Source organism: Falco cherrug, chromosome 3 (assembly GCF_023634085.1).
Source record: "Falco cherrug isolate bFalChe1 chromosome 3, bFalChe1.pri, whole genome shotgun sequence".
NCBI lineage: Eukaryota > Metazoa > Chordata > Aves > Falconiformes > Falconidae > Falco > Falco cherrug.
The window spans coordinates 21,617,470-21,631,822 of NC_073699.1; the positions used below are offsets into that span (position 1 = coordinate 21,617,470).

The window sequence follows — 14,353 nt, forward strand, 5'->3', positions numbered from 1 at the left end:
GACTCAGAAAGCTGCTTCTGGACCTTCATGTTGAACAACCTTGAAGTATTTATCATTTGAGTCCTCAGTTCGGGTGTACAGGTGTCTAAAGCCATTTGAGGTACACTGACAGCTCCATGTATGGCTTGGCACAAGATGTATAGATGACTTCCAGAGTGGCAGCTGGACACTTTGTGGAACGTGTTAGGGCATTTCAAACAGCACCAATCACTTACACATGAGCAACTAAATTAAACCCTAAGACACACAGCATGGGATTTGTTTCCAGACCGAGATGACTAAATTAAGATGTCTACATGTAGGTGTGAGCTAAATGTCTAAACTGCCTCTGTGGGCAATGGACATCAGATTAATGGTGATTCACACAGCTCCCTGCTCCACTGACTGCCTGGGAACACACCTGAGTTTCTAAACTGTGAGTGTCTGGTGGCATTTGAGATGCTCTGGCCCTGTGCTTGTTACCCTGTGAGGTCTCCCGTGGGTCTTGTGTGACAGCTGCCATTCCCATGCATAAGTCTCAGACACCCTAGGGATGGAGCACTAGAATTCTATGTTTAGGCAGCTGAACAGAGTCTCAATTTCTGTTGAATGTATCAGAAACTTGGACCCTGTGCTTGTATGTGCTCACGTATGTGTAGGCATTGATATTAAGGTGTCTAAATCTCAAACAGAATCATACCCCCAGAAAATTTTTCTCATGTCTTGCCTTTTGTAGAAGCACTTGTGTTTGTAAAGCTTTTGCTGTTAGGTGTCATGCATAAATATATTGATTTTGGTTGAGGACAGAGAACTTTAAAAGCCTACCAGTGCTTCCACCTGATAAAAACCAGCAGTGATACAGAGATGTGCAGGGAGAAGATTTAGAAAATGGTAAATGTTAAAGGATCTCACTTTTCTACAAATATAACATTGTTGTCTTTTTAAAAATAATTTAATGAATTGTTTTATTATTCTATAAATGAAGTAGATCCTAATTTTTATGGGTATTGCTGCTTTTACAGAAGCTTGTGTTTCATAGTAGATTGAGGGCTCGGTCCTCCTCATACTTACTGAGGGAAGTTGCTGTTTATCTCAGCCAAAGCTAGCACCAGCCCACAACTATATTGAATAATGAACTGAAAGATACGTTTGCAGATAAGAGATGACTGTGCTCTTTACTTCTTAGAAGTTCACTAGCTTGCTTTGTTGTGTGTCCTGGAGGCTTTGAGGGCATTAGTGTGCTACCCCTAAACATCTACAGACCTTTGTGGGACATCGGCACATTTTCTAGCTCCTGCCTACGATGACTTCCCTTTCCCATTCCACATGCTCACATTGTGACAATTTTACTACCTGCTCGGTGCCACCCAAAAGTCAACTGTTTGGTGGGAGGTTTGGAGGCAAGCCACAGTGAGAAGAGGCTGATCAGGAAGCTTGTCAGGTCCACCAGGATGTGCGCCGCGTCGGTGATCACCGCCAGGCTCCCAGCGATCTGCCCACCTGTGTGAAACACACATCCCTATCACGGCTCTGGTCAGAAGGTTGAGTCAACCAGGTCAAACTCAAGAACTCTTTGCTGTGATTCAAAGGAAACACTCAATTTTCAGTGATCATACACATGACTCAAAACTCTTCAAAGATTGTTTCATTTTGTACCTTATTCAGACAGTGAAAGGTATGAATGAGTAGGAAAAAAAAAAGCTGAATTTCTTTGTCTGAGAGAGATCAAGAGCCCTAAGGACGATGAGTTGTAATATATTAGTGCTGTGGTTATGTTACTATTGGACTATTTTACTATGACTATTTTAATATCAGATTTCTTCATGAAAAGCAGTATTAAGGATCACATTTCCACTATCCCCCCACTATCTTCTCACAGATCACTGATATGTTTATATATGTACAAAACCTCAGAGACTTAGTTTATGGAATTTATTCCTATTTGTTATAGGAAAATATGCATGTTCTTCCTGAGTTTTGGACAGCTGGATGCGCAACTGTTTATTTGTCACAGGCAACACTAAAACAGGAATAAAAGGAAAGGTCCCAGTAGAAGAGCTGGGATAAACAACCAACTGTTTTGGTGATGGCATAGAGAAAAATGTGTTCACAGGAGCAATCTATCATTTTGCATCTGTAATGCATGATTTAATTTTCCTACTAGAGCTCAAAAATTGTGGCTGAATATCATTTTACTTTGAGGGGCTTCAGTTTCATGTGAATTCTGAAAAAAAAACCCACCCTAAACCCAAACCCCAAACCATTTTAGGCAATCTGAAACCACATTCTTTTACCCAGTAAGCCAAATATCATTATTTTGCCAAACTCTTCTAACCGTGTCTCAGGGTTAAAGGCAAATCCAAAAAAAAAAACCCCCCTAAAAAATTGCTCTAAACTACCCCAGGTGCCAGTGGCTGCAGGAGAAGACAAGGAACACAGGCAGAAAGCTGTCCTGCCAACTTGTTATGGCAGGGGAACCTTTTCATCAGAGTAGAAATGTAGAAAAACAGAAATGTGAAGTAATAGAACCAAAACATCTAGTCTCTGTGTTTGGTGATATATTTCCATCCTTCAGTCATTTAATTAATTTCAGCTCACCTGTTTCTCCTGACCACAATCCATATGAAAATCAATTAAAAATGTCATAAAATGCCTCATTCAAAACTTTGGCAAGATACCACTGCCAGAGAGACCTGTAGACATATCTCTTGTTTCCTTATAGATGAAAAGGCTTCATGCCAGCAGGGTGGTCTGTTTAATTTCCTCCCATATGCAGATTTTAGATTCGAATACCTAATACTGTATGGTTTGTCACCACAAGAGACTATATATCACACATATAGGGGATATATTATTTTTCTATGTTTCCTCCCTATACATATCATTTAAAACTGTCTGAAAATTGCTTCCCAAAAGGCAGCAAGCATGACTGCAGAATTTGGGGGCATCTCATTCTTTGCAGCAATATGAAAAATTCAACAGAATAGGGATTTCCCAGAACATGGCCAGGTGTAAATGCACATATACTTTGTGGTCATGACCCAGCTCTTAGACTTTCACTGTTTGCAGGACAGCTGTTTCTAAAGTGGTAAGCAATTCTGCATAGCAGAGGGAAGCAGGCTTGCCTGACAGTGCACAGATGTTAACAACCAAGGCATCAGCTATCTTTCAGCAAACAAATATATAGAGCACAAGCTGCCTGCAAAACCCAATTGCATTTTGGCTAGTGTATTTCCATCTTCTGCGGGACATTACCAGAGCTTGCTTCTAGATTGTCATCTTTGAAAAAAAGTTGGCAAATTAATGTTTTATGTATTGCTGGCATAACTAATGCCTTGGGTGAGCTTCTGAGATCTCAGTCTGCTTATCTTAGCAGCACGGTCAAGCCTTTATATTCCTTTTTGACATGAGGACACGTGTGGGGCTTGCCTCTCTTTCTAGTGCCCAAATGGAAATAAAGTACTTTGAAAGCCACATTTGGTCCTTAGCCACTAAAAATCCTTGGAAACCACTTTCATATCAAGGCTGTACACGGGATGTCGTCAATTTGACTGGTATCTCCAAATGTACAGAGATTTTGATGGATCTGCATTAGAAGAACAGAAGATAATTGTCTTTCAGAGACAGTTGGTATATCAGGCTCAGCCAACAGTGTCCCTTTTGGGAGAGCAGTAAGGGCCAGCACAGATGGTTTGGGCAAAAATATCACGGAAAGACCTAGGGATACAAAGAAGCACAACTTTTCAACCTCTTTGAGAGTGATGCAGCTTTGTTTCTTGTTTAGCGTAATTATGCCCACGAAAGCCGTTTGCCCTTAAGAGGAGAAGGAAAGGGAACATATTCTTTATTTTCAAGAGTAAAGCCTGTGTAATCATTATAGGCTTTTATTTCTTTGTGTCATTGCTCCCAACAAGTGACCTTTATGACTTACTATTACCTACAATGGATGTTTATAGCTTTGTATATCACAAAGCACTAGAAATTGTCAGTCACTGAATGGTCAATCATCAGGCTCAGGCAGTCTAGCCTAACGATTAAAAAAATTAAATGCATGGTTCGTAATTACAAAAATCTCCATAGACTGCTGTCTGTAACTGCAGTAACTGGTTTGTCAAAGTTTAATGGTCTGAAGCAAAATGGTCTTCAAGCCTGTTACTTAAGCTGTCACTGCAAAAAAGCTGTATGATTCATTAAGCAAAATGAAACATTTAGTTAACATATCATCTGTCCTTCCAATTATCCTCTAGCATTGCCGCATTCACCAAAATTAAGCGTACTGATGATATGGTTTTATTAATAATACATTACTTCTGGCACTGGAAATTACTGCATGGAGATTAGCGGTGTGCACCGGTTTTCATGGAGGAAATGCACATGACCTACGAACAAGGGGCTTCATGCAGAAGCAGCGCGTGGGAGGGAAGAGTTGGAGAAGTCCCTGCTGGCTTTGGCAGCCAGGGGAAAAAGCAGAAATGCAGCGGCTCTTTCAGTACCTCCACTTCTCACCTGTGGGGAAGACAAAGCCTTTCTGTTTCATTTTCATGGGGCTCCAGAGATGCAGAAGCTGGGAAAACATGGGTTTCAGAGGCATTCCTGGCTGATTTTTGTTACATCCCCTGGGGCACATGTGACAAATGTCTGTGGGATTCCTCATCCCTTTACCTCACCTCACCTCACTGCAGAGAAGTGGCAATTAAAGAGCCAGGAACTATCAGGTAGGCATAAATATCACAGAAGCCATGCGGAGAGCAGATCAGTTGGACAAAATGAAAGCTAATGCTCTATCAGTGAGCCAAGTACTTGTACTGGGTATTGTAGGATGGGTCCAGAAGTGAAAGCTAATTAGACAGGGGAATAATCTTCCATTGATCCCGAGACACACCAGCAGGCCAATTCAAAAGATAAACGTGCCCTGGTATAAATACATTCACTTAACTGTAGAAAAGCAGATGGTGAATCTGGCCCTGGATTTCCCTGGATTTTGTAAAGACTGTTGCATTTAATATCAGGTCCTGCTGCTAGCAGCTTTCATCAGTGCTGAGGTCTCATTGGCCTGGATAAATATATAAAATCTTTTAATCTTTCCAAAAAAAATGTAACCCAGTTTATTAGAAACCTTTTGTGACAGGATGCTAAGACATGCTAGCCACTTTCAGCTGGGCTTAAAGACCTGGGAGAACAGTTTAGACCATTAACTGATCTTTGTATTCCTACCCAGATTGCAATCTTTAAATGGATATATGAAAATATTTTGATATTTTCACCTTAAAAAAACCCCACAATTCCTGTAAAGACTGGGAGAAAGGAATGCTGTTTTATCCCAGGTGGGTTCACCTCTGTGCATCATGGGTCCCTGCAGTCGAAGTGTGTGCAAAAGGGCATGAATACGGCTGTGCTGGGCAACAAACTGAGCTCTCTCGGAGCAAATGTACTCCCCTGTAATCTCAGCAATCATGAAGAAGACGCAAATTACTGATGCTACACAGAGCTTCCTCCTGGCTCGCTGCTGCTCCCTTTTCCTGTTCTCATAGGCCTGTGAGTAGCTGTGACAGTGATGCGCTGGATTAGCTTCAGTGACTTCTGCTTCCTGCTGCTGCCTCTCTTCATTTAAGTTCTTCTGATGCCAGCTTATCCTTCAGGATTGAAAGAAACAGAAGGTTAAAAAAGAAAAACCCTGGTTATTTGGGCTTCTAGCCCTGCATCCCCAGAAACTATGTAATTAATGCTTTTGAAGGATAAAAGCAGCATTGGGAACAGCTGAGCAGGTCACAGAAGAGGCTTGCTTGCACAAGCAGGGCTCTGCAGAAGGGAGCTGCACATGAAATGACTGCTTGGCTGTGTTTCCCTGCTCTTTGGGCTCTCCTACATCATTTAGCAGTTTATGAAGCACAAAGTGACTTTCTTAGGCTGTGTATTTTATGCACACCGTGTGATTTTCAAAAAGTCATACATCATGCAAATATAACCAAATTTAGCATAGCATGGAGATAATTCGATGGAAAAATTCAGGTTTTTATTCATAACAGCTTTGTCAAGAAGACTACTTTTAAAAAAGTTTACTTCTTCTCAAATGTAATTGACTAAAGATATTTCTCTCCTCTTTTTGCATGCAGAACTATTTTATCTCGAATTTCCACATACATAGGAAAACTATCGATCTTCTGGCAGAGCCTGAGCACAGAAAATATTAGCCAAAAAATTTCAAAGGCACTTAAAAAAATCAAAGAACTAAATTTTCCATAGTATGCTGACCCTTTTCTGCCACTGATTTCATAGAAAGGCAAGAAGTTTGGTGGAAGTGGCTCTTTGAGCATTGCTCCATCACAAGTGATTTCCCAACCAAATCTGCTCTGCCACAAAAACTCAGTGCAGCCCTTCTCAGGGCTTTTGCATAGGAAATATGGGATGGTGGTAGAGAGATCCAGGGCCACGCACATTGCATTGCAACTGCAGGAGCTCCTGGATGACTATGACATCTGGTGCTTTCACTAGAGCAGCCCAGAGACTCCCCCAGGTGGTAAACAAGCACCTTCCCTCCTCCTTACCTCTCAACTGAGAAGTGCCCAAATGGCAACCCCTCCCCAAACTCTGTCCCAGGAGGCTCAGCTGAAAACCATTATGTCTCTCCAGATACAACATTTTTTGCCACAGCTGCTCCTAAGGTGATAACCCTGTTGGTAGAACATCCCCTGCCCTATACTGAGACTTGTGGGAGCACACTGTGACTTCAAAAGGTGAATTCTGCCCAGATGCATGTGTGTAAAAGCCAGGTAGCCACATTTTACAGCCATGTGAGGTCTGTGCATGAGGGCCGTGGTCTGCAAGCCTGCCCAGGGATGCAGCAAACTCCACTGCTCTTTCTGAGTCTGAATTAGCCTAGGGGCATGATGTGGGGCTGAGCTTAACTGCCCCAGTAATAACAGTCTCTTTCCCCATTCTGACCAAGGACTTCCCTTTGGGACCAGGAAGTATTGTTTCTTCAGTTGTGTGAAGGAGACCTGTGTTCTGGGATGTACATGGATCTTGGTGACTTCATGTAGCGTTTCTGCGCTGTCTATCAAAGTGTCAAGATGCCTAAAATCTTACAGGAAAGAAATTATGCTGGTGGCCGCCAATCTGCAGTAGTTGATGTCAAGAAAAAAATCTTACTGAAATCACAAGCTTTTTCCAGCTGCCTTTTTGGGCAGCCTGAGGGGGCTGCAGTTGCTCAGCAGGTCCGAAGTCCTGCCAGGTACCCCGCAGCACACATCGCGCTGATGGGCAGGAGGCAAAGCCTCCTAATCCATGGAGCTGTGAATGCCTCAGCCCCTTGCATCCACCAGCACCACAGAGGTACTGGCAAAAGGAGAAGAGCTGACCCAACTAGGCAGCCAAGCCTTGTAACTGTAGATAATCAGCATGGATTTGGTTTTCTAAATATTATTGAGATGTTCCAAGGATGCAACATGTTCCCCTGAGTCAGCCTGTTTCCCAGCCAGGTTAGCATGTGGTCTCTGTTTGCTCAGCAGAGGCGACCGGTTCCCCCTGTACGTAAGGAGATTGTGTGAAAGAGCAACTGGTCAGATTTAATGCCTGATGCCTGGAGACAGTGAGTTTTCTTAGTCCCTTTGTCAGTCTTTTCATTTATCTTCCCCACAACAACAAATAAATGGGAGCTGGGCCGCCTGGGGAATGGGCTGCCCATCTGGCAGCCAGGGTCCCTGTTAGCCAGTCCTTCTCCAGTCTTTCAGTTTTACATTCATCAGGCTCCTCATGTGCGCTGTGTCACTTATGTACAATATTTTCCTGATGAATTAGACTCAGAAGGTACCACAAACTGATTCCTTCCAGATGGCTGAATGAAATACTGTAGTTCTCTCACTTTCCCCTGGAGATCAGGGTATGCAAGGTTTTCTTTCTCATGATCCCTCTCTGGAGTTAACTTGTAATGCTTTTCTATAGTTTGCATGTAAAATTAATTTCCCTTTAACTCAATTTTCATCAGCTGGCATTGAACATTAAAATCATCTTAACGACATGAGTCATGATCATCTCAACAGCCTGTCAGGGCAGGGATGCCAAAATTACCCCTGCATATTTCTGAGCCACCAAATCCTTTCCTTGCTGCTAACAAAATAGGTCGCTTTGTGATCCCCCTCCCTTTTTTAATCTTCAAGTCTCTCCATCAGCTACCAAAACCTCAGAGTAACACAAAGGATAGGAAAGCACTGTCCACAGATCTTGTTTGACAGATGTAAAAGCAAACAGAGACAGTGTAAACCCACGAATGTCACATTTTTCTGTCTAAAGGGTACCTAAATAAAAATGGCCCAGTTGGCAGAGGTGGCGAGCATCCGCTGCTCCCTTTGAACTTGCAGAGCAGCATCTGGCCCGATAAGTTAGGAAAACCCCTGCCAGCTCCTGTGCGTAACCATTATTTTTTTCTTCCGAGAGCAAGCTGCCACTAATTAAAAGAATCTAAGAGATAGTTTTATAAATGTGTAAATCAAAAGCTTAAGGTGCAGAGATCAGCTCTGTCAAACCATAAACCCTTTCTGGGCGTGTTAGAGCAAGATGTAGCCTTTGAGCATCGGATCTCTGCACCAGCACACTGCAAGCAGAGTCCCAGATTAAAAAATAATTTTTCTCCATTTCACATTCCTTTTCCTTTGTGAAAAAGGTATTCAGGGGAATGTCACAAAAAGGCTCCTACTGAGTCATGCCCAGAGGGAGGGAAGTAGAAAAAATTAATACATATTGCAGATTCCACACAGATCATTAGCAAAAGCTTTTGATTACAATTTCCTTTTGTTTGTTTTCACTTGATCTGTTGGGTGCCTTGATCTGCAAGCTGATGGGAATAATTGCCATCCTCCTAGACCATTATGAGATCCTCAGCCAAAAGAGCAAAATGTAGAATCACTGCACTTCCCACAGGAGATCATCTCCTTCACAAGGGAAAATAGTAATTTTTTTGTGCCTGGAAGGATAATGAAACTGCCTTCAGAGAAAAATTTATCAGAGCCATAGTCACCTCCCTTATGCTGGCACCACTCCAATTTCAACTGATGTACCAATCTGAAATATTTCCAAGGCATTTGAGAATCTGTCTATAGCCTGGCTGTCCAGATTCTCCTTTTCTTTATTGTGGCCACAAAACAAAGGCTAATATTTATGTATTTGCATACTTTTAGATGTCTAGTAGATGGGAGTTTGTCCTGTGGTTACTTTCTTTAGTCTTATTTTGAGGGCCTGGCCATGTATGCATAAATATATTGTCAATAAATTTCCTTCTGTGTAACAGTTTAACGATAGCTGCATGGAGTTAGACCAAAGGTACACGTAGCCAAGTATCGAAACTTCGTCATGAGCAGGAGGGAATACACAAGGACAAAGTACCAAAAAGGAGCATGTCCGGAGCAGTACTGCACCCCAGTCACACAAACCTGGAGACTGGGAGGTGGCTGAGCCAGAGCTTGTGTCTAACAGTCCTTCACAGATCTTTCAGCCACAAACGTGGCTGACTTGAAACTGCTGAGTTCCACAATTTAACTGTGATTTGTGTAAAAATAATGCATTCTTTGTTACCCTTACACTGTCTGCCTGCTATTTTAATTAGTTCCTGTACTGTTAGAAATAATGAATTACTATTTCCTGTTTAGCTTCATCACATCATTCATGATTCTATGTATGATTGTTAGACCTCTGAACCATCAGTTTTCTGAGCTGGTGTCCTAGCTATTTAATTTCTGTTTCATACCTCTTACTATTTTGGTTCTGATTTTTTTTCTGAGATGAAGTGGGCATAATGGAGATGGCATATGGGCAGTACTGAGCAGACACAGCCCTTTCCAGGGGGTCCTAATGTCACCTAACACAAGGGCAAAAGCAACGGGATGGGTTTTGCTGAGTCCGCAGAGAGGACACCTGAGACTGTGTGCTCCTGGGACCAGCTGGCAAGCTGGTACAAAGCAGACATAACCACAGGACCCACAGCTAAAAGTCTTCAGAAGTTACAAGAAACACCTAAAGTTTTCCTGAGCATTGACTTTTGCAAAGCACAAGTTGTGGTGGAAAGCCTGTATTTGATGAAGACTGTTTGATCTTATAAGAGTTTTCCTACTGCCTGCAGGAAGGCAAAAAAAGAAGAAAATATTCCCTACGTGCTTGTTACAGAAAATCAATCTCCACCTGAAGAAATCATCTCCCAGGCTCACTTCAAACTTTTTGCCTACTGGTATGAGCTTGGCAGACAGGAATCAATTACAAGCCTAAGGCTTCACTAATAGATAGACATAACCACAGGTCATGTTAATGCCCTGTGTTAAAAGCTTTTACATGAAAACAAGCCCTAGGGTTTTTACACATCTCTCCTTTCAGCATTGCCCACTTTTTTCCTTCCCTTTTTTTTTTTTTTTTTTTGTTGTCTGTTGCCTCAGAGACAAAATAAAACTGAAGACTTTGAGACTAGATGCGTCAAGTTTCACTTGTGTGATGGTATTCAAAATCCCACTATAATGACATATAAAGAACATAATCAGAAATCCAGATAACCATGCTGGATCAAGCCAAAATCTAGCTCACAGTGTAGTTTGTACATGAGTTGCAAATCCACTGACATATGAAGTGGGATATTGAATATTTCTAGTGAATCTATCTGATTTCCTTCTGATCTATCATCAGCAAGAAATAAGATCATCTGGCTTGTCTTCATTCCTGGAAACTTCAGGAATTTGCTCAAGACATTCCCTAGACTTTGATAAGTGGTTATCTAGATCACTAGATAGATGATAACAAATAAAAAATAACATAACAAATGATCAATCACCTGAAGAATTTATCCTCTCCCACCACCACCATTGACTGTAAAAAAACCATAGAAAACTATCTTAGACACCTAATTCATATCTAATTGAAAGGCAGATGATACGAATCTTTCTTGATATGACTTACAGACAACACTTTTTGCATAAAGCAGGAGGTTCTGAGTGCTCAGCTTCAGACCCTGTTACCACTGTGGTTCATACCCCTCCTGGAGGCTGGTGAGAAGTGGTGTCCTGCCCTGGTACCAGTCCTGTGTGATATCTTTGTCTGTTACCTACAGGAGGAGATGGAGTGCACCATGATCAAGGTGGCAGATGATGCCAACCTAGGGGGGCAGCTGGTACGTTGCAGGGCAAGGCTGCCATAGGCAGGGTGGAGGAAGAGGTCAACAGGGGCCTTCTGAAATCTGGCAAGGATGAATGCAAAGTCCTGCACCTGGGACAGACATTTGAGACCACATCTAGAATATTGTGCCCAGTTTTGGAGTCCCCAGGACAGGAAAGATCAATAAACTGGCACAGGTTCAACAGAGTGACCAGGATGGTTGAGGGCTGGAGCACTTCTTCTGTGGGAACTGAAGGTGGGCTCACAAGCACCTAGTAGCAGCCTGGTGGTACTTTTGAGGAGGCTATTGAGAAAACAGAGCTTTATCGCTGTGCATGGAAGAAGGACTAGGACAACGGTCAGAAACTGAAACAAGAGAGGTTCAGACTGAATATAAGGGAGAAAAATAGACTGTGAGGAGATTGTCCAGAGACGTTGTGCAGTGTCTGTCCTGAGAGATTTTTTTCAAGAGTAAACCCTGAGCAACCTCATTCGATCTCATCTGACCCCACTTTGAGCAGGAGGTTGGACCAGAGACCTCCTGAGGTCACTTTCAACATGAATTATCCTACAAGCCTACAGCTGACCTGATTTTCAAAGAGTTCAGCTAAAGCCCAGACCCCTGTAGGCATTTCAGGTTTGGCATGAGAAACCTCAACACATCCAAACCCACTATGACTACAGACGGGCCTGGCATGTGCAAAGCATGCTCCCCCACAGCCCTGTGTGCAGGGAAAGGGGTCTGTTTTCATACTTCCTACTCATGTGGCTAAGATAAATACAGTTTTGTTCCCTGCGTATTGTAATAATGGCATTTATTAAAAAGAAAGGCACTGGGGGATGGCAAAGGAATAGGCAATCTGTGTGCAAAATAAATTCTGATGAAAGCATTAGAGCTGTTCATTAAGCCTACACACAGGGGATGAGAAAATGTGGTAATTTATACTAAAGGCTAAGATGACCTTATTGCTACTGAACAGCTTAAGACACCTGAAGCTGTGCGTGCAGCTGGTCTGTGCAAGCCGGAGCCCAGAAGGTACATGTATGTACACACACACACGCCCCAACACACCCTGCCACGCTGGCTCCAGCCCCTGGGCTGGCACTCTGGCTCACCGGGCTGCCAGGGGGAGCAGGGTGAGGGCTTCCCCTGAGCTGCCAGCTCTTCTGAACAGGTGGGAGACCCCAGCTCTCAGACCCCGTTTCTGGTTGTTGCTGGGGCAGAGTAATTAGATTGTGCTGTTAGTCAAATTTCACCTGCAAGAAAAGCTGAGAGCAGGTGCAGCACAAAAGCCACATGCTGGATGACAAGTCCTCCTCCTGGAGAGCTGTGTTACCCCTGCCATAATCCAGCCATCTCAGGACCTCTGCTGTGGAGCCCTCCTGGGACTAGCCCCCAAGCTCAAGGGCTGTTGGACGTATCTGCAGCAATCAGCCCAACACTCCAGTCGTTGCAGTGGTTCACCCCAACTAATTTAATTCCTGAGTTAAGAAATAATTATCAGAAAGAAATCAGCTCCTCCAGAAAGTGAGTCAGCTCTCAGATGGGAGGATCATCTGCCAGAGACTGTGCCCGCCACGTGCATCCTACCCCTCTTCTCACTGGGATATTCCCTGTTGCCAGTGATCAAGGGAAAACGAGAGCTTCCTCACAAGGCAGCCCAACAACTACCCCTGTCTCTGGGCACCCTTCCCCGCACTGTGTGAAGGGTTTGTCCAGAGATGTCCTTGTGTCCAGAGGTGTCAAGGGGCCAAAGGATTTCAAACGCTGAAGCTGTGCCCACAAAATTGCAAACTGTCAAAAAAGCTCTCAGAGTCTTCAGTAACTAAAATGAATTGCAGAATCATATGGGATCTTTTAAAAATATAAATATTACCACAAAAGTAATTTTGGACAGTGCCATGTGTATTTATGGAGCCATGTAATAATATTTAAATAATAACCCAGACACTGAAATGACTAAAATACGATGGCAGTGACCCCAGTATAAGAACAGGGAGAGACAGATTTCCATTTGAACTGACAGTGTTTACGCCAAGTTTCTGTCCCATACATTTTAAGAAAGCCAAGACATAAACAACCTGAAAACCAATGAGATAATGGAAATGTCAAGAGGTGCTAGGCTGTAACTGAGCAGCTATTTTCTTTTAAAAATACTTGCTGGTCTGAGTCAAGAGGAAGAATGAATAGAAGTTCAACTGCAAAACTATTTTGTGATAGACATTTATATTCATTTTTTAACCCAAGCTACAGCATATCACATGTTTTCAGGTCTTTCCTCACTCAGGCAAGCATTTACTCACAGGACCTCTGGCACATGAGAGGTACATCAACTCCAAGTCTGATAGACTATCCGCATGAATAAAATTTTTTGCAGGATCAAGTCTGTAACAGCATTGCATTTCTTTCAGACCAAATAGATAATTTAGACATTCAAGCATGAAGGAGCCCTGAATCAAATATGGTGTCAATAACACTATTATAATTCAGCCTAAAATTGCAGCATAATCCATGAGGTTTTGCATCCTACAATAAATCTACTAAGCTTATAAAATATATATCAGGAGACACTGGCTTCAACAGTAGATTGGTTCAATCCATCACAGATGCAGACACGTCAGGCTGCTGTCTAGTAAACGCATCAAACACTTAATAAGAAAGTTTGGGAAGGAAAAAATCAAACAAAACATTTTGAAAGTAGTGAAAGATGTTCCCTGTACGCACTGTGAAACTCCCCATAATTTGACTGCTGCAGCCCGCCAGCAGATAGGTGATCTCGTATTGCTCTCAAAGACAAAGCAATGGCAGCAAAGGAAACAGAGAGTTGTGTTACCTGTCTAGGGCCAAGGAGTACTTCTTGGTGTCCCTCTGACTCACAAGGCAAGCTCTTTCAAGACCCTTTTTGGCAGCCATGAGGAAAGTTGAGGGGGAGGGGGTTGCCTGGGTTTTCCCCCGCCTTAAACTCTTTTTTCTCTGTTGGAAGCAGATGTGGGCACAAATGTCCTCCCGACTTAGGCAGAAATCACTGCCAAATATTTTTAAATGTAAAGCTTTTAATAATCTTCTCAAACCCACTGCAAGAGAAAGCTGCTTTCCCAGCACTGGTAGCGCCACTAAAACATGCCAACCAGCAACTAGGTGGCTATGTCAGATTAGGAGACTTGAGGCCACCCTCCCCGTTTTCCTTGTTTTCCCCTCCATGCCTGACGCTGTGACACGCTCCGTGGTCAGGCAGTGGGTGCATGC

The 14,353-nt window shown here is 42.9% G+C and overlaps 1 protein-coding gene across 1 annotated transcript in view; it reads right to left on the minus strand.

Moving 5' to 3' along the window:
- The window catches only part of SLC30A8 (solute carrier family 30 member 8), a 22,236-nt gene extending 8,216 nt beyond the window's left edge, over positions 1-14,020 (minus strand). Inside the window, exons 1-3 of the mRNA XM_014281765.3 lie at positions 13,941-14,020; positions 5,404-5,612; positions 1,333-1,479 (exon numbers count right to left, since the gene is read on the minus strand). Of these exons, the coding sequence (XP_014137240.2) occupies positions 1,333-1,479; positions 5,404-5,612; positions 13,941-14,020 (436 nt within the window). The remainder of the gene's footprint in view (positions 1-1,332; positions 1,480-5,403; positions 5,613-13,940) is intronic.
- Positions 14,021-14,353: the final 333 nt, after the last annotated feature.